This window comes from Lithobates pipiens, unplaced genomic scaffold (assembly GCF_037356315.1).
Source record: "Lithobates pipiens isolate NorthernLeopardFrog02 unplaced genomic scaffold, aLitPip1_a1.2 Scaffold_22, whole genome shotgun sequence".
In the NCBI taxonomy this organism is placed as follows: domain Eukaryota; kingdom Metazoa; phylum Chordata; class Amphibia; order Anura; family Ranidae; genus Lithobates; species Lithobates pipiens.
Window position 1 is genome coordinate 254,446,010 of NW_027507784.1, and position 23,772 is coordinate 254,469,781.

At 39.9% G+C, this 23,772-nt stretch overlaps 1 protein-coding gene across 10 annotated transcripts in view; it reads left to right on the top strand.

The window, feature by feature from the left end:
- MRTFB (myocardin related transcription factor B) overlaps positions 1-11,583 on the top strand; it is a 484,967-nt gene extending 473,384 nt beyond the window's left edge. For all 10 annotated transcript variants that reach the window (XM_077448955.1, XM_077448954.1, XM_077448957.1 and 7 more), the window contains one exon: positions 3,957-11,583. In XM_077448955.1, the coding sequence (XP_077305081.1) occupies positions 3,957-4,489 (533 nt within the window). In that variant the 3' untranslated portion in view covers positions 4,490-11,583. The remainder of the gene's footprint in view (positions 1-3,956) is intronic.
- The last annotated feature ends 12,189 nt before the right edge of the window (positions 11,584-23,772 follow it).

The following is a 23,772-nucleotide window of genomic DNA, read 5'->3' on the forward strand; positions in this document are numbered from 1 at the left end:
GAAGCGTAGGCTGATTATGTTCATGGCAAGCAGTCAATTTTCAGCTCTGTTTCATCTTGCTGTCAAAGAATGCTGATGTTAATGAGAGTGCTGAGATTTAAACATTTGATAGCTAGCAGTAAGTTTGGATTTCAACCACTTCCTTAGTACGGTGCAGTTCTCCTCTTGTTTCAGACCCAGGTTATGGAAAAAGAAGTACTTAAAAAAAAAAATGTTAAAGTTTATGCATTGTTCTGAACTTAAAGTGGTAGTAAACTCTCTCTAATATATATTCCCCATTTAAATCATTAATAAGCACTGAACAAATTGCTGTGTATGGATCGATTCTTACCTGCTCTGTTTTCTTGTAATCTGCCCTGTTCATTTTCACAACTTGACATGCATATAACTGGAAAAAAGTAAGAAACATCCAAAGTGGGGAAACACTAATGCAAAATGTTATGGAAAGCTTTATCAGACTGCATTTATTAAGGGATATTTGAGTTTACTACAGCTTTAGTAACATCAATTTAGCTGACTGTTCCATATACCTAATGTAAACTGTCCCCCAAGTTTTATTGCAAAGCGAAAGACTAGTGGATATAAAACTTGTAGTATTCATTTTTGTTCTTTTATTTACAAACCTCAATTTATCTAATGTTTGAAAAGTGTTTTGTTTTTTGTTTGTTTTTTTTAGAAATGCAACTCTTGCATCAAACTGCAAAGTCTGCTTAATTTGAATGCTGCCTATGTAGATATGACGCATTAAACACACAATAAAACCACACACACAAAGTACTACTAGCTGAGAGTATTAAAGAAACCCTTTAGATGTTTTCCTCAGGGAGGAGGATTACATGGCTATGGGAATTATTGGAGAATAAAAATCGCACCCATATGCACACACTTGGGTTGAGCAGGATGGACCTGAGTTTTTTCAACTTTATAAACTATAACATTGTTAGAATATGAAAAACATACCTATCGTAAATATTCCAAATCTCACTCGAAGCTCTAGTACAGTGCAGAAACATTTTTTGCAGGCTTTAGGATAGTTTGCTTTCTCAATATGCTGTAAGAACCATGACCACACCCTTGCCTAGGAGCTGCAGGCAGAGTAAGTAGGTGATTGTAGTACAGCCACTTTTACTTGCCCGATTCCTCACTCCCGTGTTCTCCTCCTCTGCCCAAAGCTATGATCTGTGGGTAGAGAATCAGCGTCATTAGAAAAAAAGAAAGTTGAGGAAGGTGGAGCTTAGATAGCAGATGCGGGGGACCAGTTACAGCGTGGGGAAGAACCTACTGGAGTGAGCAGTAGGGTAAGTGTTTGCACCTCAGTCCTATACCTGAAGAATAAGTGAGCATTTAACCCTTACAGGGAGAGAGGGGGTTAAGGAGGCTACATATTTGCCTTACAGCTGCCTATCGATCGCCCCTGAAAAGAGATGCAGAGGGGCACCAAGGGCTGATTTTGTTGGGCCTCTAAAAAGATTATTCTGAAAACCTATTTAAAACAGTATATCCTAATGGCAATCACATACATCTTATTCATTAAGATGCACTGTCAGGCTTCTCAAAAAGGGGAGTGCAAAAATGCTTCAGTTCACAAAATAAAGATCATCGGTACTGATCATCTGACACAACATTGTGAAAATGCCCTGTAGGATTGGACACATATGTGATAATACTATTGTACACAGTGTATGTAGTATATGTAGTTGGCCATATCTGCGAGTACACGCAACTTGCTTGCTTGATGGCATAGTGTTAGTTAAAGCATAATGTCTTTCTTCTCTGCATCTTAAGTTGAGTATACACACACACACACACATAGAAATTGGGCTAGGTCAGCAGGAACTGGCCAAATTTGATGTGTGTAGCCCTGTTTGTTTAACCTTCTCCTTTTGTTCAACTAGAAGGATCCTTTTGTTCTCACTAGTTGAACAAAAGGAGAACTTAGTGTATACCCAGCTTAATTTTTAGAAAATTTGACTGCTAATGAAAGACTAGATTCCCTCTGACTATTTCCCTCTTGACCCTGTGTCTCTCCTTTTCGCTTTGAAGAAACGGGACAGGTGAGAAATTTAAATATATTAAGTTCAGAACTAGCAGGCAGTTGTAGCAGATATTTGCCAATTACTAGGAGAATGTGACACTATGACAGCTGAAGTACGTTAGAAGGAGCTTAATTAAAGTTATAGTAAACTTACTTTTTTTTTTATATTAAAATCACTAAAATGCTATACTTTCCTGCTCTGTGGAATACTATTGCACAGAGCAATCCTGAACCACCTCCTCTGTGGTCCCCCCGCCTGGGTTTTAGGTGGCTCCTTTTTTTCTGAGTGCTCCTGTAGCAAGCACAGAGGAAGGTTTTTTATGTAAGGCATTAAGGTAAAACAAGAAAAAAACTTCTGCCTTTAGAACCACTTTAATATCTAGCACATTTCCCTTTGAAAATAGGAAAAATGGGTACCTTGATCAACACTTAAGGTTTCTTTTGAGTTTCACATACATGTTTTTTTTTTTAAAATATCTATAAATTTGTACTCGACCTAGCACCATAATTACCATGCAATCCCCTATGTTCCCATTTTATTTTAGTTGTACACGCCTCCTTTTCTTTAATGTTATTGTGAAAAATATGAAAAAAATGGTTGTACTTATAAAATAGGTATTCTTGCTATTACAATTTTATACATCTGTTTTATTCTATACACATACACAAACTGAAATGCAAGACTGGTCAGACTATTGGCAGATACCAGCAATATATTGTAAGACGTAGTTGCTCTTACTCCTCGAAAGCAATCGGCTTTTACTCTGCTATAGTCAGACCAGTGCATGATATGTTCTGAATATAATCTGAAATATTTGTAAATTAGTAGTTGGCAAGAAGAGCTAAAAGTTGAATAAGATAAAATAGTGTTTGGGCAGTAGGATTTTGTACTCTTCATACGGTCCTTTTGTATTTTTTCCTAGATTTATATCTTCAATGAAACCTGTTTTAATGCAGCTTATGGCAACATTTTTGTGTCCAGAGACCAGGATGTATATTCTCCGTTGATTTAGTATGTTCTATATTTCCAGAGGATTAGGCTCCACTTTAAAAGCTTTGTTCAGAATAGACATGGTAACAATGCAAGTGCTGTATATGTTCCCCATGACATGCAGAGCAATGATTCCTCTAGTTTGGAAAATCTATTAGTGTTGAATGTTGATTGTCTGTAATTTATTACCAATGGGAATACAACAGGAGTACAAGACTCAAACTATGAGAAGAGGCTTTATTGTGCAGCAGGATAGTAGATGCGGATACATGTACACATCTGGGAAACAACATAAGTGTTTAATATTTCCACAAAGATATTTGAGTGTTTGACAATTGTTAATGGTAACCACTTATCTGAAGTGTACTGTAGATAATCAAGTAATTCACCTAGAAACCTAATAACTATTGCATGGTGGAATAATCACACCCAAGTCTACTTGAATTGCTGTGGTGTTCTGTTTAGAGCTATGAAAAACTATATTTATGTATTTGTCAGCCCCCCCCCCCCCCCCCCCCCCCAAAAAAAAAAGTGGATCTAAAAATGTTACAAAAACCAAAGATGGACTTAAGCCGAAGCCTCTTGCCAGTGTGTGAGTATTCCTGTGGGTATTACCCCGAGACACTGGTTCACTCATGCCACCTTATCGCACTGTGGTGCAGCAGCCCAGACTGGACTATTCATTCATTTATTTAGCAGGGGATTTGAGATTACATGTCATTCTTTTGCCAGGATGGATGGAACCAGGATCCTAGCAACAACTTGTGTTTTAAATTGCAGGACATTTTTTAGCATTCAGCAGATACGTTGTATGCCATATGCATGACTTTCTTCTTTGTTTATGCTTTGTGATGCAATATAGATAGTACGTTAACCTTTTGTAAAAAAAAGTTCTAAGAAAAACCTTCCATGTTTGTATTCTGTTTTCAGAGATTTCCCCTCTTGTGAAAGAAGAGCCTTCACCAATTTCAAAAATGCGACCTGCGACTGCCAGTGTAACCACCATGCCAGTAAACACAGTGGTATCAAGGCCACCACCACAGATACATGTAGCACCTCCTCTGTCTTTGGAGCCCACAAACAGTCTGTCTATTAGCTTAGAAAGTCAGCTGGAGGCATTTTTAGATGGCACGCTGCCATCAGGAGCTAACATTCCTCACCTGGATAGTCACAGTGATGGCAGAGATACATTTTCTCTTATAGATGACCTGAACAATGATCTCCTCCAGCACCATAGCATACTGGACCATGATCCAACACCGATGGAAACCACAGAGACTCCATTCACTGCAAACAGCTGCTTGTCTCTAGACCTTCAAGATACCAACCTGGACAACATGGAGTGGCTGGACATTACTATGCCCAATTCAGCCTCTTCTCTTACTCCCTTGGGCTCGACTATTCAAAGTATGTTCTCCACTGACTTTTTGGATACTAACGACTTGCAGTTGCAATGGGAATAATCTTTTTCTGTGGGTTTTAGAATTGGATTTCACTTTTAAAAACATGGGCTGGACATATGGCTGTAACTGTAGAAATTACACAAATAACAGAATGAGGGCTACAGTTTTTAACTGCACTGGATACCCATATCTGTATTAATGCACCACTAGAGAGGGTAGCTATGTTTTAAAAAGAGAAAAAAGTGACCAGGGAACCAGTAATGGTAGGTCAGATATTCAGATTAGATCCAGAGGAATTATATAAGATACCATTGCAATGATGAGTGGATCATTTGTACAGAAATTTAGGAATTAATGTTTCAATTTATTTTTTGTTTTAAAGAAATAACTGCACTTGACTGTTCCTGTGAACAGGCTGAGCCAATAGGAATACATGGCAAAGCGCTGGCTGGTTCAGGGTTCTCATGATAAAATCGTTTGCGGAGTTGAAGCACACATGCTATAATGTGTGATTGGCTTTATGAATCTCTTAGACAATGTAACCTTAGTGATATACTTTACAGTCGTTTTTAGAATGTAAAAGAAACTACAAAAGCCCACATTTTCAGAATTAGTTGAAATTGAACTTGTAAAAATAAAAGATAATCTGGGCAGTAACTGTAATTCAATTGCTGGCAAATGTGGAATTCATAAGTGATTGAGCGCTACATTTTACAGATGTTTATTGAATGAAATCTCACTGGCTGTTTATATTTGCTTTTATTTTTTATTTCATTGTTGTTTTTTTAATGTTTCGTAACAAAGGGATTTTTATGGCCACTACTCCGAAACAAGCTGTAATATAATTGTACAAAAATGTATTAAATGATTTTTATAAGAATAGCTTACCTGCTATGAATTGAGCGCACAAGTTTTGCTTATTTTGAAAAGACACAACACACCAAACAATGCTTGGCTCGGTTATTTATTTTCTAGTCCAATATCTAGAAGTGAATAGCTAGTTAGAACAGTCTGGGACAAAAAATGCTTAAGAATATTTTTAAGAAGTTAGAAAGCCGTTAGGAAACATAAATACACAAATTAAAGAAGAATCAAAGTTTTGTTGAATAAGAATAACAATGTACTACTTCTGCATGTTATAGGGGGTAAGTGCATATGAAAGATGCGTTTTTGTAGCTTAATATTTTACTTTTGCAGGCTTATATTCCTTGAATTTTCTATCACTTCAGGCATGAGTTAATTAAAGGATACCACACAAAAGTAAAACGTGGCAATTTATTTTTACAAGAATGCTAGCTCTTCTAAGTTCACTATCCTTTTGGGTAAAACAATACTAAAGAAAAATATCTCCTAACCTTCTATTTTAAAAGTGTATTCATCTTAGAAATACTCAAAGCCAAGCTAGCTGTAAAGTGAAGGAATCCAGACACTTTTATCATATTATTTTTATGGTGCAGGCTTTCCAATTAAGAATTGTATCGGTTATACAGAGTTTTTTTTTTCCATAACCTTTTGGGCTCAATCACACCAACCTCTTACCAAGCTTTTTTTTTCTTTTTTTTTTTTTTTTTTTTTTTAATAATCCCTTTTTTAGCTGACTTGAATGAAAAAAAATGCAAGTCAAGGCACCAAAGAAACGGAATGCAGGACACTTTTCTTAATGCACCACAATGCAATGTGTTATATGCCTTGTTGAAAAAAAAAAAGGATTTCATAGTGTATTTTACGTGTGCTTGAAAATTAAACAAAGTACACGAGATCACATCTTGTGTGAGTGAGCGCTTGCTCTCCTGTAAAATGTAGATGAGGGTTGTATCTGGCGCTTTTTTCCCTTCATAACTTGTATTTGCAATCCAATATTTGCAATAACACCTAAAGTAGCCATCACCTTAACATGTTCTTGTAAAAACTTACAAAAAAATGAAACTGGCCCATCTAACTGGCAAAAGGACCTAGGTGTTTACAGTCTGGGATTTCTGGAAACTAATTTTATACAGTTGGCCTTACTATGCAACATAGTGTATTTGTTCTTAAGAAGTCAGGTTCTCTGAAGCCTACTTTGAAATAAATTAAATCATTTGAGGTTAAACCTAGTAGATTATTGATTTGTTTCAAATTAATCTACCAAGAAATCTCTGCTTGGTAGAAGTTAACATGGTGCATACATGTATAATAAAAAGAGTAAGAGAGTGTATCAATAGTGAGGGCATCCAGTGCATGTGTGCACACAGTGTAAGGCTGGCCGTACATGAATGTTTTTTTTTTTTTTTTAATCAGCCAGTGGTGTGATTGAAAAAAAAATGAATAGTTGACCCCATCCACGCAAGGAAGGTGGATGGAGGAATCCTCCCTGCTATGCTAGTGAATTTTGACAGTAGAGACACTCTCGCTGTCAGAATACACTGTTCAGGGCGGCAGCCGATTGGTTCCAGGTGCCAATCAAATGACTTTTCCAACAGTCCCGTTCTAGAGTAATCAATCATTACATCTCTCTCACTCTACCACTCTGTCAAGCGGGAACAGCCATTGATGGAATGAAATGTGGCCGGTCCCTGAATTTCCATTCATCTATGGCAACTTAAAACTTTTCACTGAGATTTACCAGATTCCAATAAACTTCTATCACAGTTCTGTACTGGAGGTAATCAAACCTACTAAGATGGATATCAGAATGGAACAGCACAGAATTGGAGTTAGCACAATCTTATCAACAACAGGTCCATATCTTACAAGGCTGACGCTGAGGCATGTTTCCAGTAAAATGTTAAAACATTGTGTATGCTATGTAAACTTTCAATAAACTTTTATTGTGAGAATAAAACAGTAGTGAAAATAGGACTACTTTGGAAGTGAAGTGAACTATCCCTATCATTTTATGATTGAACTTTCTGCACCCTCAAAATTGTGCCAAAATGAAAGGTATGGAGGTATAGTTTGTATGCTTTCAGGATCCCATCATGTAAACCAATCTTATATGTACTTTAAGATATAAGTCTAGTATGATCTATCTGTTCCTAAAATGCATGGAACAAGATTTTACATTAGAAAAGTTTTATGCAAATTCTAACTACTATCATGTATGGATTGTAAATGATCACAAATGCCAGCATTTCTATACAGCAGACGGGTTGCGGTGGTTGTGGGATACCCTGATACTCTATTCACCTCTGCTGAAAGAGTATAGAGGAACAGATACAACTTAAAGCAGAGTTCTAGCCTTTTCTGTTTGAGTCGTCAGCTACATTGCTTGTATCTGCTGCCTTTTAATAAGCATACTCCCCTGTTCCATGGTCCAGTGATGTGGCCGCTCAAACCCCTGGCTCTCTTGTCTCCACAGCGCCGGCATTGCTAGTGTGGGCACCCCGTTGCATTAGAAGTGGGAGAAGGTAACTTAACTAGGTAACTGCTAACCCCCCCCCCCCCCCCAAAAAAAAACATGCCAAATATGGCATGTAAGGTGTGCTTGCAGTGGAACTCTGCTTTACAGCCAGTGCTTTTGCTGCAGGAGCAGTCATGAGATCCTATGGCATGTAATTGGATGTTCATATTTGATGACAGGGGAAGTGAGAATCTGATAATTTCCAGTTACCACCAGAAGCACTGGGAGGCTGGAGACACCAGTCTTAAAGGTGGGACCCCACATGTACCCATTTATTTTTTTTATTTACAGAAATGTCACCCTATTTAAATGGGATGGGGACCATTTTTCCTTTAAAGCAAAAAACAAGAATGGTTTTTACCGCCTAGGAAATACTCTTCTAGCTGCAAGTCAGTTATGACATGCACATTTAGCATATTGTTGTGGCATATTGCTAACTAACGTCACCATTAAACTTCCTTTTTAAAATGTAATAATTGGAAACATTGAAACAATAGCACCCTGTAAAATCAGTACTGGCAACGCTCTATACATTTTACATTTCTACTATATCTAATGGGCTTTTGAATACTTGGGTCATATATAGTACATATGGAAAATAACACAATAATACTTTTATCCAGTTATGTACTGATTAGAATATTACATTTTAATCTGTACTTTATACTTTGTTAGCTTCCTTTAAACACTGGGAGATTGCTGATCAGGGAGAACAGAGTAAGCAGTCATTACACACCTTTAGGTCCCTTACACACTGGGGCAGTGCGGGCATCGGTGCTAAAAATAGCGCCGCTTTACTGTTGTTTTAGCGGCGCTATTCGACCGCTAGCGGGCAGTTTTAGCCCCCGCTAGCGGCCGAAAAAGGGTCAAAACCGCCCGCAAATTGCACTTTGCTGGTGGTATAGCCGCGCTGCCCCATTGATTTCAATGGGTAGGAGCAGTGAATACACCGCTCCTTCACCGCTTCAAAGATGCTGCTAGCAGGACTGTTTTTACCGTCCTGCTAGCGCACTGCTCCAGTGTGAAAGCAGCCGCTTTTTTCAGGCGCTATACAGGTGCTATTTTTTAGAGCTGTAGCACCTGAAAAACGCCTCAGTGTGAAAGGGGCCTTTCTTTCCAGTCCGCATTCTTGGGGCAAGGCAATAACCAAGCAGTGTTGCTTCACTGTAGTGGAGTCATCGGGGTGCCTGGATTATAAGACTTGACAGATCAGAATTAAAGATCTTAACAGGTAAGCCTGCAGACGTGTTTTAACAGTGTACTTACCTGTTTGCTTGGAGTTCAGCTTTAAAATTATATTGTAACAAGCTTATTGGTCCACTGGAAAGCATGTTTGGTTCAGTTACTACCAGATACCACGAAAGGCTGTATTACAAAGCCACATATAAACACTCAGTAACTGTAAGCTTTTGTTCTACCTTCCTTTTACTATGAACTGCCAAAAGACCTGTTAAAACTAATGTTCTGTATCTGTGCTAAGTGAAAGCTGTACCAAAATGGCTTCATATGGGCCCTATATTCAATGGACCACAATACTAATGCTGTAGCCTGGGCAGGTACCATGTACGCAAAGGCGTTTTTATTGTAAACATTCCTATGCATCACCAAAGCACTTGTGTGTACAAGTTGAACTTAGGACTTTAGTTCAGGTGTACAAATATGGAAGAATAGGATTGTTTCTACATGTAGTAGGTACATAATACTTGCTGCTATCAGCATATTTGTAGATATCCAGAAGAAAGGACAATGAAGCTTTGAATGCTTATAGCATTCTCCAAAATTGTAAATGTAAAACGTATGGCCCATAAATGTAAAGTACTTTGTTAAATTGTTGTAGCTTATACTTGCTCCTACACCTTTCAGCTTTAAGTTGTAATGTTAATGTGCATTGCTTACAAAACTTTTTCGTTGGCTGGAAGCTAAATGCTAGTCGCGGTACTGCTCACCAGTCAGCTGATGGTTCTCGCCTTTCTGGTCAGTATATATTAAGTGACTGAAATTAAGTAATAAAGCGCGCTTTTAATGAAATCTAGGGGAAAAAAAGGTTTATTAAATCTATTTCAAATGGCAAGTTTTGCATATGCAAAATTGACAGTAGACCATTTATGCTTGCCTTTCCAATCATTGCAGCCATCAAAGTGGGGCTTTGGTGATGGTGCTTGGGTACAAATAATTATAGGGGCTGCAAATTACTATAGTCAGTGACCGGCAACCAAACTGTCCTTCACAAGCCTGCTGTCTATGGCCTCATGTACACTGCTGCTGGTAAACGGACGTTCAGAGGCAGTTGGATGTTTTTTTCAGCTGCCCCTGAACTCATCCAATGTTATCTTATGTGTACATGTACAAAAGTTTGTTTAATGTCATTTTTAGGCAGTTGAGTTTAGAGGCCTTTTTTGGAAACAAAAATGAGTTCAGACGCTGAGTTGAGGCATTTCAAGAGCTAAACGTGGTAAATTGTGTTTAGCCGCATTTCGTTTACAGGCATTTAAAATTTTTGGATATTTTGGGGAAAAAAATGTAAAAATTTTTTTTTTAAAACTCTTCGATACGCAAAGGCGGCATGTAAACACGGTAAAATGGATGTTTTAAACGTGGGTTACTGTCTGTCAAGTTAAATAGTTCAGGAGAGGTTTTTCAAAAAGTCCTGTGTACGTTAAGCCTAAAGAGGGAATCAGAATTTGGGTGAACAGATATTATGCACATATCTGTTTTAGTTATACCTTTTATAATTAGTGAACAATTTAAAGTGTGTTTAAAAAAGCCTAAATGCATTTAGTTGGTAGCCCAAGTATCCTTGCATAATTAATCCATAATAATTTGAACAAAGAAATTTATTTAGTAGCGCATTAGAGAGATTATTCAGTTGCCTCTGCTTCTATGCTTCCCAGCAGTATTGGCTTGCCTGACCCCTAACCAGATAAGAGTTTAGGGTCAGGCAAGATAAGATAAGACCTCTTACAGATAAGAGTTCTGTGGGTTGCAAGCTTATGGGGTCTTTCTTTGTGATCCATCGACTAAAAGCAAAAGAGTAGAATAAGTGGCATATGGGCTGCCACCTGCTTTTCAGCAATGCAGGGAGTTTCACAACCTATTGGTGTAGCGAGACAAGACTTGTATTTATTTTGTAAGAAAAAAAAATATGCTTGATATAATGAACATTACTGAAAAACATCTTTACATGTTGCTGAAAAAAGTACTTTGGAGATTTCTGTAAAGTTTAACACATTTGTGGGTTTTGCTGATTCCTGCTATTTTTGTTTTAACATAATCAGAAGATCAGTTTGCATCAGTCCCTTCTGCTGCTTTACAGTTACTGTGATTTCGGTGATTCTTTCATTAAATATATAGCCATTGATTGTGCAGTATGAAGACATGAAGGTTTTAGGTAGGAGACCATCTGCAGTGATTATTGGGACTGCAGGGAAAACCTCCCATAGAACTGAAGAAACTGTACAATCAGAGGACCGCAGTTGCGACCTTGATCAGGGGCCTGCTTATGTATTCATGCCTTTCTATGAAAAGTTTTGATGCCTTTGTACATGCAATTTGCACCCCCTGCAATCAATTCCTTAACATGATGTTCAAATGCCAGATGTTTTGCACATTGTATATATGTAATGCATACTGTATTTTTATATGTGTAGCACATTTATCATTGGATATTTTGTACATAGTGGCAGTGTTGTAGCTACTGATAAATTGTTGAATAGGAGCATCATGTTTCTGCATTTTTGTGTTCAAGAGTAAAAATAAATATACCTTTCTTTTGAAACTTGACTTGATGGTTTTCTTTTACTGTGTATAATATGTATAATAGTAGCCCTGGGATTGTTTTAAGCAGTGTATACACTAGTAGGTTTTGATCTGAAAATTTTCATTCCTTCAATTTTTCTATTTGTTACTTTGGGTAACTTGATAAACAATTTTGACCACAGTGACCAGAAAATTTGAACAATGCAGGATGGAATTTTTTTTTTCAAATTTCTAACAGTATTTTTCATTTTGGAAATTCAATTCACTCAAATCAAATGTTTAACCACTTTCAAACCGGACTATTTTGCTGGCTTAAAACCAGACCACTTTTTGCGATTCGTCACTGCGTCACTTTAACTGATGCGCATCGTGCGACGTGGCTCCCAATTGACGTCCTCTTTTTCCCACAAATAGATCTTTCTTTTGGTGGTATTTGATCACCTCTTCGGTTTTTATTTTTTGCGCTATAAAGAAGAATAGAGCGACAATTTTGAAAAAAAAAAGCATTATTTTTTACTTTTTTGTTATAATAAATATCCCCCAAAAATATATAAAAATATTTTTTCCCTCAGTTTAGGCCGATACGTATTCTACATATTTCTGGTAAAAAAAATCGCAATAAGCGATTGATTTGTGCAAAAGTTATAGCGTTTACAAAATAGGGGATAGTTTTATGGCTTTTTTTCTTTTTTTTTTTTTTTTTTTTACTAGTAATGGTGGCGATCAGCGTTTTTTTATTTTTTATTTTTTATTGTGACTGCAACATTATGGTGGACACATCGGACATTTTTGACACATTTTGGGACCATTGTCATTTATACAGCAATCGGTGCTATACAAATGCACTGATTCCTGTGTAAATGACACTGGCAGTGAAGGGGTTAATCAGGGGGTGGCAGTGTAGGGGTTAAGTGTTCCTAGGGGCGTGTTACTAACTATGGGGGGGCTGGGCTTTGTATTAGTGAACACTGATCTCTGCTCCAATCACATGGATCAGAGATCAGCGTCACTTGTTGCTAGGCTGTTTACAACGGCATCTCCCTGTGAGTCGATCGCGGGACCCGCGTCCGGGTTCACGGGGGTCCCGACCAGCATGCGAGCGCGTCGTGCACGCGATGGCAGGGCAGCATATAGAAATGGACATACCTGTACGCCAGTATGCCTGCCCGTGCCATTCTGCTGACGTACATAGTCATGCGCCGGTCGGGAACTGGTTAAAGCAAACAAAATTCTGAACTACATTCAAGTGACATTCATCTAGCTGTCAAATGTACTGAGAATTTTGTATAAATATTTGAAAATCTATTACTGTATACCCAGTTTTGAGTTACTAAAAAGTTCCCAGGAAAACATGTAAAAGATGGCGAAAGCCATAGCCTGCTGTGAAAAACCCAGGTCAGACCACTGCCCCTTTTCACCAACTTGTGACAAATGACTGGTCAACCTCACACCATGATATCACTGATACACAACAATGACACACTCAGCCTCACACTGCACAAAGATTTTCTAGCTTTTGGGACTACAATCTAAGTGCCAACAGACTGCGAGCAATTGTCAGAGAGGAGTTAGCAAAGCAATTAATCCTTTACACCCTACTGCCACCAGATAGCTTTCAGCCCATCAACCCTCCACAATAACAGCCATGAAAATTATGAATCTAAATAAACATCTACACACATTGTCACCACAGAGATTTATATCACAGTAGCACTCCTCAGACCGAGGTTCTTTTAGTTTGCATTAGAGACCGTTTTAACACTTTCCAAAAATATGGTTTTGCTCTGGTTCATATTGGTACAATTTGACATCAAACAAATCGGTGGCAATGGCACAGTCCTAATGCTGCGTCGCACCAATTTCATAAGGTTTCTGTACTACTTTTTGGTATTACAAAGAGACAAAAATGCAACAAATAATTAAAGGAATTGAGAGTGGGAATACTTGAACAATGTTCTGGTTCAGCAGAGTCCAATCAAGCAAGATGGTTCTCATAGGACTTGACAGGTGTTCCTTGGTTCGGTGTTAAACAAGAGCTGACAATTTCAGGGGCAGTCCCCTTGAAAGCAGTGTTGTCATGGGATGTCTCTGCGCTTCCGAACATTCCACAGATCTGGTTTTCTATAAGTATTATCTTTGAATACCTTCAGGTTACATGCATATTATTATCCAGCATGAAATTACCTGAGAAATGGATATAGATATGACAGATTTCGGATGTCTACTTTACCTAGCAGGGTTAATATGCTTTGTTGGCTCCCCATATTGTCCAATATAGGGGTGTTTGGACATAAAACATTACTAATTAACTGATGGAGGTAAATATGTTCATTATTCTAGCTGTACTTTCATATACTGAACATTTGAGTCTTTGCTGTCTGTCAGGAATGTGTTTTTGGGTATTGCACCAGCTGAGCTATTTACGACTGTTAAATGACTGATAGGCCTGGGACCAAGGCGAGTATCTGTTAAAAACCCTAGTTACTCAGGCTTGCAAGTTCGACAGTTTTATTAGGGGTTCTAGACTGTGTGTGGATTCGGGTAATAGGCGTGAGAGGTTCTGCATCTGTCCTCTCAAAGATCTGATTAGGAAGTTTTGGAATTGGCTAACAGTTTGTGTATTGTATGAACTGAAGGAGAGGGGAGGTCACTACAGCGGAGTCTCTCTTGTGATAAAATGCCATTGGGTGACTTCTGACCTGAACAAAATGGCTCCCACACAGTTTTTGATGTGGCCTGTATGCAGGACCATTTACATCTGCATTTTCAGAGGTGAAATATACTGTATAATGTGTTTATTTTAGGGTACATATCCACTGCTATATTTCCTGTGAGATGATGCATCTTACTGCATAGTAATGCTTCCTAACATGGACCTTTCTCCATTTTTTCAATAAAAATCACATCAGCCTATAGCTCTGCATGCTCATATGAAATCTTACATTCATTAGTTTATACTTTTTTTGCTTTTACTTACAATTAGTGTTTTTCCACTTCCTGGATTGAATGAGGCACTGGTAATTATAACCAGATCTCACAACTGCATCCTGGGAAGTTCCTGTCTTGTGTTCCAGGAGGCAGACCCAGAATTCTTGGCATAGTTTCTAGGAAGTAAAGGGAGATGGATTCATCTACCCTTGGTAAAATTGGCCAACATGAAAAGAATGTGAAAGAAAAGAATAAGGTATGCAAAGAATAAAATGCCTGCAATTTTTTGAGTACTGTATATGTGTGTAGATTGCCATTACTCAACCTCTCTAAAGGTGTCTTTGTTCTAACATTTAAGATATGTTGAAGTTTCTCTTTAAATGCTTCCAGTTTTATGCGAGTATGCCCTAGGACAATCTGCTGGGGTTTATTCACTAAAGGAATTGAGACTGAGTGAATGTTCATTTAACAAAGTGACTATTCACTTCTTTTTTAAAAGGTGTTTATATGTGTTTTTTTGTTCACCATATACAGCGGATAAAATAATTATTGAGCACTTCACCATTTTTCTAGGTAAATAGATTTCTAAAGGTGTCATTGACCTGAAATTTTCACGGTAAAAACTCAATCCTTGCATGCAAAGAAACCAAAACAAATAAGTTCAGAAATGAAGTTGTGTAATAAAATGGAATGAGACAGTGAAAAAGTATTGCACACATGAAGAAAGGGAGGTGCAAAAAAGCATGGAAAGCCAAGACACTAGCGCTAATCTATTAGAAAGTAATCCTGCCCCTTGTCAGTGTAAATTAAGCTGGTTCAGTGTCAACTGATGGCCTATAAAAAGGTGTCTCATTACCAAGGTGTCACACTAACATCTCATGATGGGTAAAAGCAAAGAACTCTCAAGACCTTTGCATCCTTATTTTTGCAAAACATACTTATGGCATTGGTTACATAAGGATTTCTAAACTTCTAAATGTTCCAGTGAGCACTGTTGGGGCCATAACCCAGATGTGGAAAGAACATAATTTCATCATAAACCAGCTACAACCAGGTGCTCCTTGCAAGATTTCTAACAGGAGTGAAAAGAACTATCGGAAGAGCTGTCCAAGAGCCAAGGACCACTTGTGGAAAGGTTCAGAAAGACCTAAAATTTACAGGTACAATTGTTTCAAAGAAAACAAACAAATGCGCTCAACCGCCATTGCCTGTATGAAAGCTCACCATGCAAGACTCCATTGCTGAAGAAAAAGCATGTTAAAGCTGGTTTAAAGTTTGCTGCACAACATTTAGACAAGTATGTGAAATACTGGGATAATATAGTCTGGTCAGATGAGACAAAAATGTAACTCTTTGGATGTCATAATAGTGGTCATCAACCCTGTCCTCAGGGCCCACTAACAGGCCAGGTTTTATGTATTACCTTGAGGAGATGCAGTCTAGAATACTGCAATCACTGAGCAGCAAATATCACCTGTGATGTATTTCAGTTATCTTGCAAACCTGGCCTGTTGGTGGGCCCTGAGGACAGGGTTGAAGACCACTGCCATATTGCACACCATGTTTGGAGGTCAAATTGCACATCACCCCAAAAACACCATGCCAACAGTGACGTTTGGAGGCGGGAACATCATGGTGTGAGCTGTTTTTTTTACCATACGGTACTGGCATACCATTAAAGATAGATGCATTGAAAAATATACCAAAATATTCTTGATAAAGTGTGCCTCCATCTACCAGGATGATGAAGATGAAATAAGGGTGGACAATTCAGCAAGGCAATGATCCCAAACACAAAGCCAACAAAACTCTCATTTGGTTTCAAAGAGAAAATAAAGCTGCTAGATTCGACCCAGCCAATCACCTGACTTGACTCTAATAGAAAATCGATGAAAAGCACTAAAGATCAGAGTTCATAGAAGAGGCCCACAGAACCTTCAAGATTTGATGCATGCGACTAGTTGCTCTATACAGGAGGCGCCTTTAAGCTGTCAACAAAGGATTTTGTATGAAGTACTACATTTCACTTAGCGTGTTTAAAACTTTTTCCCTGTCATTCCATTTTATTACACAACAAAATTTCTGAACTTAAGTGTTTGGGTTTCTTTGTATGGATTGCATGGGTTGTTACCGATGTAAATTCATGTCAATAGCACCTTTAGAAATACTGTATATTTCCCCTTAATATAGTGACCTGTTCAATACTTATTTTACTCGCTGTATATGTCAACTGGCTCATTGTATACTCATAGGTGTACTAAAATTCCGTTCGCACCTCTACAGCTGATCAGGGACCTTTTATCTTAAATTAATTTGTGACACAAAATGAATTGACAAATCCCTAATGGAGAGGATAAAGCTTTCCCAACATTAGTTTGCCAAGCCGGATTTCCAAGTACATCAATGCAGGGTTACCATATCTTAGATTTTTTTTTTTAGGGCAAGCCCTACTATTTTGAATTTGGGTACAAGAGCGTCTATACCGTTGTTTAGTTGAGTTAGCCTCAATGGAGTTGTGCTTTTCCATTTAAAAAAATTAAGCCTCCTTGCATTGAACATAATAGAGAATGAATTACAATTTTTAAATTGTTGCACCATTTTTCTCTCAAACCAAGCAGGCCAGTGTTGGGAATGTTGGGTCCCTGGAAAGCAGTTTCCAGGCATCCAAACACTTGGTTCCATAATTCGACCACAGAGTAACATGTCCAGAACATGTAATGCATCAGCAGGTGATATTGAACATCTGTGGCATGTAGCAGTGGGGATTATTATTTTTTATAAAATTGAATGAGCAAATCAGCCATGCTTAGAGTATCTTTAAACTATCTTCGTTCCAGATCCTCCCAATAATCTTCTTTCAGGGATGGTAATAAGTGTTTCCACTTACAAAGCTATCTGGAATGGACAGGAACCTTTAGATTGTAGATAGGAGTTTACAGCTGTGGTAAAAGGTTTTGTGAATGACACTAATACTCATTTTCACAATATCTGCTGCTTTAGTGTTTTTAGAGCTTTTTGTCAGATATTAATATGGTATACTGAAGTATAATTACAAGCATTTCATAGGTGTCAAAGGCTTTTATTGACAATTACATTAAGTTTATGCAAAGAGTCAATATTTGCAGTGTTGACCCCTCTGCAATTCGCCCTGGCATGCTGTCAATCAACTTCTGGGCCACATCCTGACTGATGGCAGCCCATTCTTGCATAATCAATGCTTGGAGTTTGTCAGTGGGGTTTATTTTTATTTTTTGTTCACTCGCTTCTTGTGAATTGAACACAAGTTCTCAATGGGACTAAGGTCTGGGGAGTTTCCTGGTCATGGATGCAAAATTTTGATGTTTTTTTTTTTTTCTCCAAGCCACTTGGTTATATCTTCTGCCTTGTGGCAAGGTACTCCATCATGCTAGAAAAGGTGTTGTCACCAAACTGTTCTTGGATGGTTGGGAGAAGTTGCTCTTGGAGGATGTTTTTATACCATTCTTTATTCATGGCTGTGTTTTTAGGAAAAATTGTGAGTAAGCACACTTCCTTGGCTGAGAAACCTCACACATGATTGATCTAGTGGTCCTTTACTGTTGGCATGACACGAGACTGATGGGTAACGCTCACCTTTTCTTCTCCGAACAAGATTTTTGAAAATTTGGTTGGGCTAGACTCCTATCTGTGGTGGTAGCCTGTAATTCTCGTTTAGCTATATGGGGATTTTTTGCTTCAGATTAAGAATGATATAAAGTCATGCTATATTTAATAACTTTTTGTATACAAATCTAGATGACGCCTTCAGCATGTGTAAAATTTTATAAATTGTGTTTATAAGATTTATTTTACAAATCAAGTTAAGGGGAAGGGTATCCCAAATTTGTAGTAGGATTGCATTTGATTCATGCTGGGTTCCAAATGAAATAGGATACATTTAGGAAAAGTCCCTAGAAATTTGTATTGAGCTAGTTGTATAATGCATGATCAGGCATGGAATGTGGTGGACCTTTGCAGAAAGGCTACATATTCGCAGGTGTCCCTGTGACTGTTCATTTAGTAGTACATTAGACTGAAGCTGTGTTCACTTTTAATACGCAATTGTTTGCTGACGTGATGGAAATCAACACAGCCAAACTTGTTCCTTCACTTCAAGGGAAAGGGTGGGAGGGGGATTTAGTTGTGCAGAGAGGCAGCTGTGGGAAGGTTGAGGATTTGATGCAGAGGTGAGAGCTGAGTAGAGCGAAATGAGAAGGTTGTGCAGAGGCGAGAGCTGTGGATGTTTAGTTGTATAGAGGTGAGAGCTGGGAAGGGTGGGGTGAGATTTATACTGAGGTGAGAGCTGGGAAGAGGCAGGGTGATCTGTGCAGAGGTTAGAGCAGTAGGGGGTTGCGCATGTTGTGGAAAGTGAGAGCTGTAAAGGGGATAATTTGTGCAGCGTTAAAACAGCTGTGGGAGGGGAGGGGGTGCAGAGGTGAGAACTGTGGATGGAGGTTGGGGAAATGATAAGCTATGGTTGGGGATGTAAGCTGTGGCTGGAGGGGTGCAGAAGTGAGATATTGATGGGGGTGTGCTAAGGTGAACTGTGAACAGGGTGAAAGGTGAGCTGTGGACAAGGATTGCAGAGGTGGGTAGTGGATGGGGGGGAGGGCATAGAGGTAAGCAAAGAGATGTGCAGGGTGGAGCAATCAATGATTCCTTGGGGGGGGGGATACTTGTGGAAAGGGGGGTTTGCTTGGGGATGACAATGAAAATTTGCTGGGGGACAGCAAAGTATACAGAGATCATTGACCAAGAGTATGTAATATATTTTAAAGCATGCTTCTTTCTCTCGAGGAGTGCAGGGTTGGGGATAAAGAAGAGTGAGGGTGAGTTCCTGCACTATTCTCTCAGAGAAAAGGCCCTTGTGGCACACTTTAACCACTTGCCGAACTACTTCTGTACATATACGTCAGCATTTTGAAGATGGATATCTCAGTAACGGCAGCAGCTGCTGCCACAACTGAGGTATCCTTCTCTTCAGGAGCCGGTCGTGCTCACGATAATGGTGGTCTCTGCGGTGGATTCGCCGCAAGATCACCGTTGGCGGCGGGAAAGGTGCCGTTGGCATTATTATTATTGCATTTTAGTCCAAATATGAGAAATGAGGACTTTTTGACCCCAGATCTCATATTTAACCACTTGCAGACCGGACCATTTTGCTGGTCAAAGACCAGACCACTTTTTGCGATTTGGCACTGCGTCGCTTTAACTGACAATTGCGCGATCGTGCGACGTGGCTCCCAAACAAAATTGACGTCCTTTTTTTCCCACAAATAGAGCTTTCTTTTGGTGGTATTTGATCACCTCTGCGATTTTTATTTTTTGCGCTATAAACAAAAATAGAGTGACAATTTTGAAAAAAACGCATTATTTTTTACTTTTTGTTATAATAAATATCCCCCAAGAATATATAAAAAAACATTTTTTTCCCTCAGTTTAGGCCGATTCGTATTCTTCTACATATTTTTGGTAAAAAAAATCGCAATAAGCGATTATTGATTGGTTTGCGCAAAAGTTATAGCGTTTACAAAATAGAGATAGTTTTATAGCATTTTTATTAATAATTTTTTTTTTTTTTTTTTTTACTAGTAATGGCGGCGATCTGCGATTTTTATTGTGACTGCGACATTGTGGGGGACCCATCGGACATTTTTGACACATTTTTGGGACCATTGTCATTTTATACAGTAATCACTGCTATATAAATGCAGTGATTCCTGTGTAAATGACACTGGCAGTGAAAGGGTTAACCAGTGGGTGGCAGTGTAGGGGTTAAGTGTTCCTAGGGGTGTGTTACTAACTGTGGGGGGGTTGGGCTTTCATTTAGTGTACACTGATCTCTGCTCCAATCACATGGAGCAGAGATCAGCGTCACTAGTTGCTAGGCAGAATGGAGAAATGTTGTTTATACAGCATTTCCTCCATTCGGCCGCTCCGTGAGACGATCGCGGGGATGCCCGCGGCGATCGAGACCGCGGGTCCCGCGACCGGACTCACGGGGGTCTCGACCAGCGCGGGAGCACGCCAGCGCGCTCCCGATGGCAGGGCGGCATCGAATATTGGACGTACCTGTACGCCAATATGCCTGCCCGTGCCATTCTGTCGACGTACATCGTCGTGCGCTGGTCGGGAAGTGGTTAAGGAGACCTGTCATGCTTTTTTCTATTACAAGGGATGTTTACATTAATAGGACCCAATAATAGGACCCAAATTTTTATTTTAAAAACAGTGAAAGTAAATAAAATCAAGTAAAATAAATGATAAAAATGTATTTTTTTAAAGTGCCCCGTCCCAATGAGCTCACGCGCAGAAGCGAACGCATACGTGAGTAGCGCCCGCGTATAAAAACGGTGGTCAAACCATACGTGCGGTATCGCCGCAATTGTTGGCACGAGAGCAATAATTCTAGCCCTAGACCTCCTCTGTAACTAAAAACATGCAACCTGTAGAATTTTTTAAACGTACCTATGGAGATTAAGAGTAAAAGTTTGACGCCATTCCACGAGCGGACACAATTTTGAAGCGTGACATTGTTAGGTATCAATTTACTTGGTGTAACATTATCTTTCACAATCTAAAAAAAATTGGACTAACTTTACTGTTTTTTTTTTCCAAAAAAAAGTGTGCTTGTAAGACCACTGCGCACATACGGTGTGAAAAGTATTGCAATGACCGTCATTTTATTCTCTAGGGTGTTAGAAAAAAAACAATATAATGTTTGGGGGTTCTAAGTAATTTTCTAGCAAAAAAAAAACTTTTTAAACTTGTAAACACCAAAATCTCAAAACGGGGCTAGTCTTTAAGTGGTATCCATGATCTGTGAATATGCACTGATTGTGTCACACATTTCACAGAGCATGCCTTCTAGACTTTAAGTATACTGCAGAGGTGCTGAACAGAAGTGGTTTCTGGAGGCACAGTCAGTACAGGAAATATACCACATCATCATTGGTTGCAAGGTACAAAGAGATATGTAGTCCTTGAGAGTACGTGGACAGAGGAGAAACCGCAAAGCATGCAGACAATCTAGGAGGTTGTGGAAAAAGATTGTGGACACTGGACAGATGGGGAGCACTCACGATATGAAAGTGCTTCTACAATGCTGATGTTGTAAAATTAAAGCATGTGGTATGACTTCAGATCTTCTTTAGCCCTGGTTCACACTAGCTCGAGCTCGATTTTCCTGCGACATGTAAAATTGTAGGTCAAGTTAAAACAGATTGGTGCTGTCTTGATTGCTGCGTCTTGAGTAGTGGCATCAAAAATTATACTTCTGGCACTACTTTTGGGCGATTCTTGTGCTGCACGACTCCCATAGACCTCAATGTAAAATTGCCAGCAAGTCATACATTTGTCTTAATTGCAGCGACTTTGCTGCTGCTTCTTAACCACTTGCTGACCGCCGCACGACGATATACGTCGACAGAATGGCACGGGCAGGCATATGGGCGTATATATACGTCCCTGCCTTCCCGCGGGTGGGGGGCCCGATCGGGCCCCCCCCCCCCCCCGGTGCCAGCGGCGGTTGGTATCCGTACAGGAGCGATCCGGGATGAGGGGGCGGCCATTCGTTCATGGCTACCCCCTCGCGATCGCTCCTGACGAATGGAAGTGAGGCGTGACATCACTTCCTCTCCTGTAATGTAAACACAGGCAGAGGAAGTGATGTAATCTCTCCTCCGTGTCGGTATTGTTCGTTCCGGCACCAAGGAGAGAGGGATCGGTGAGTTGCACCAACACGACACTACACAGTAGAACATGCCAGGCACACTCACACCCCCCCCTTCACCCCCCGATCACCCCCCAAATTACCCCTGCCCCCCCAGTCATAGTGACACCAATTGCATTTTTTTTTTTTTTTTGCATTGGTGTCATTTGTGACTGTAATAACTGTTAGGGCAGTTAGGGTTAGCCCCCTTTAGTTCTAAGGTACCCCCTAACCCCCCCAATAAAGGTTTAACCCCGTGATCACCCCCCGTCGCCAGTGTCACTAAGGCTGGGTTCACATTGCAGCGGTTTATGAGAACGGATGTGATTCGCACCGCACTGCAGTGCAAATCACATCCGATCTCTGTGCGATTCGAGTTCAGCCATACAGATAGTATGGCTGAATTTGCGTCGCACCCGCCGCAAATTTGCACGGTACCCTTTTTTTGGTCCGCAGCAGAATCGGATCGCATGGGTGTTCACACCATGCGATCCGAGTTTGCAGATCACACTGTGATATGCGAACTGATCTGGGGGTGTCATTAACATTTCACTGACACTCCCAGCAGTTCGCATAGGGCAGTGTGAACTGCCGCCGGGAGGCATGCGATGCGGGAACCCGCCGCGGATTCGTGGCGTTCCTGCATCGCTCCAGTGTGAACCCAGCCTAATAAGCGATCATTTTTCTGATCGCTGTATTAGTGTCACAGGTGACGCTAGTTAGGCAGGTAGGTATTTAGGTTCACCGCAGCTTTTTATAGCGCCAGGGACCCCCATATACTACCGCATAAAGCCCCCTGATTGCCCCCTAGTTAACCCTTTCACCAGTGATCACCATATAACTGTTACAGGTGACGCTGGTTGGTTAGTTATTTTTTTATAGTTTCAGGGCACCCGCCATTTATTACCTAATAAAGGTTTAACCCCCTGATCACTCGGCGGGTGATATAAGTTTGAGGGTCAGATAAGGTCTGCGTTGCCCCAGGCAGCGTCAGGTTAGTGCCAGTACCGCTAACACCCACGCACAAAGCATACACCTCCCTTAGTAATATAGTATCTGATCAGATCTATATTAGCGTCGCCAGCAGTTTAGGTTTCCCAAAACGCATTGTTAGCGGGATCAGCCCAGATACCTGCTAGCACCTGCGTTTAGCCCCTCCGCCAAGCCCAGACCAGCCCACCCAAGTGCAGTATCGATCGATCACTGTCACTTACAAAACACAACACGCATAACTGCAGCGTTCGCAGAGTCAGTCCTGATCCCTGCGATCGCTAACAGTTTTTCTTGTAGCGTTTTGATACAGTCGCTGACAGCCTAGGTGCTTTTTTACCTGTGAGTCTCACTAGTGTACCCCTAAATTTAGGGGTGTCTACTTTCCAAAATGGGGTCATTTGGGGGGGGTTTGTGCCATCTTGGCATTTTATGGCCTTCAAAACTGTAATAGGTAGTGAGGAGTGAAGTCAAATATTTACGCCCTTAGAAAACCTGAAGGCGGTTCTTGGCTTTCGGGGCCCCGTACGCGGCTAGGCTCCCAAAAAATCCCACACATGT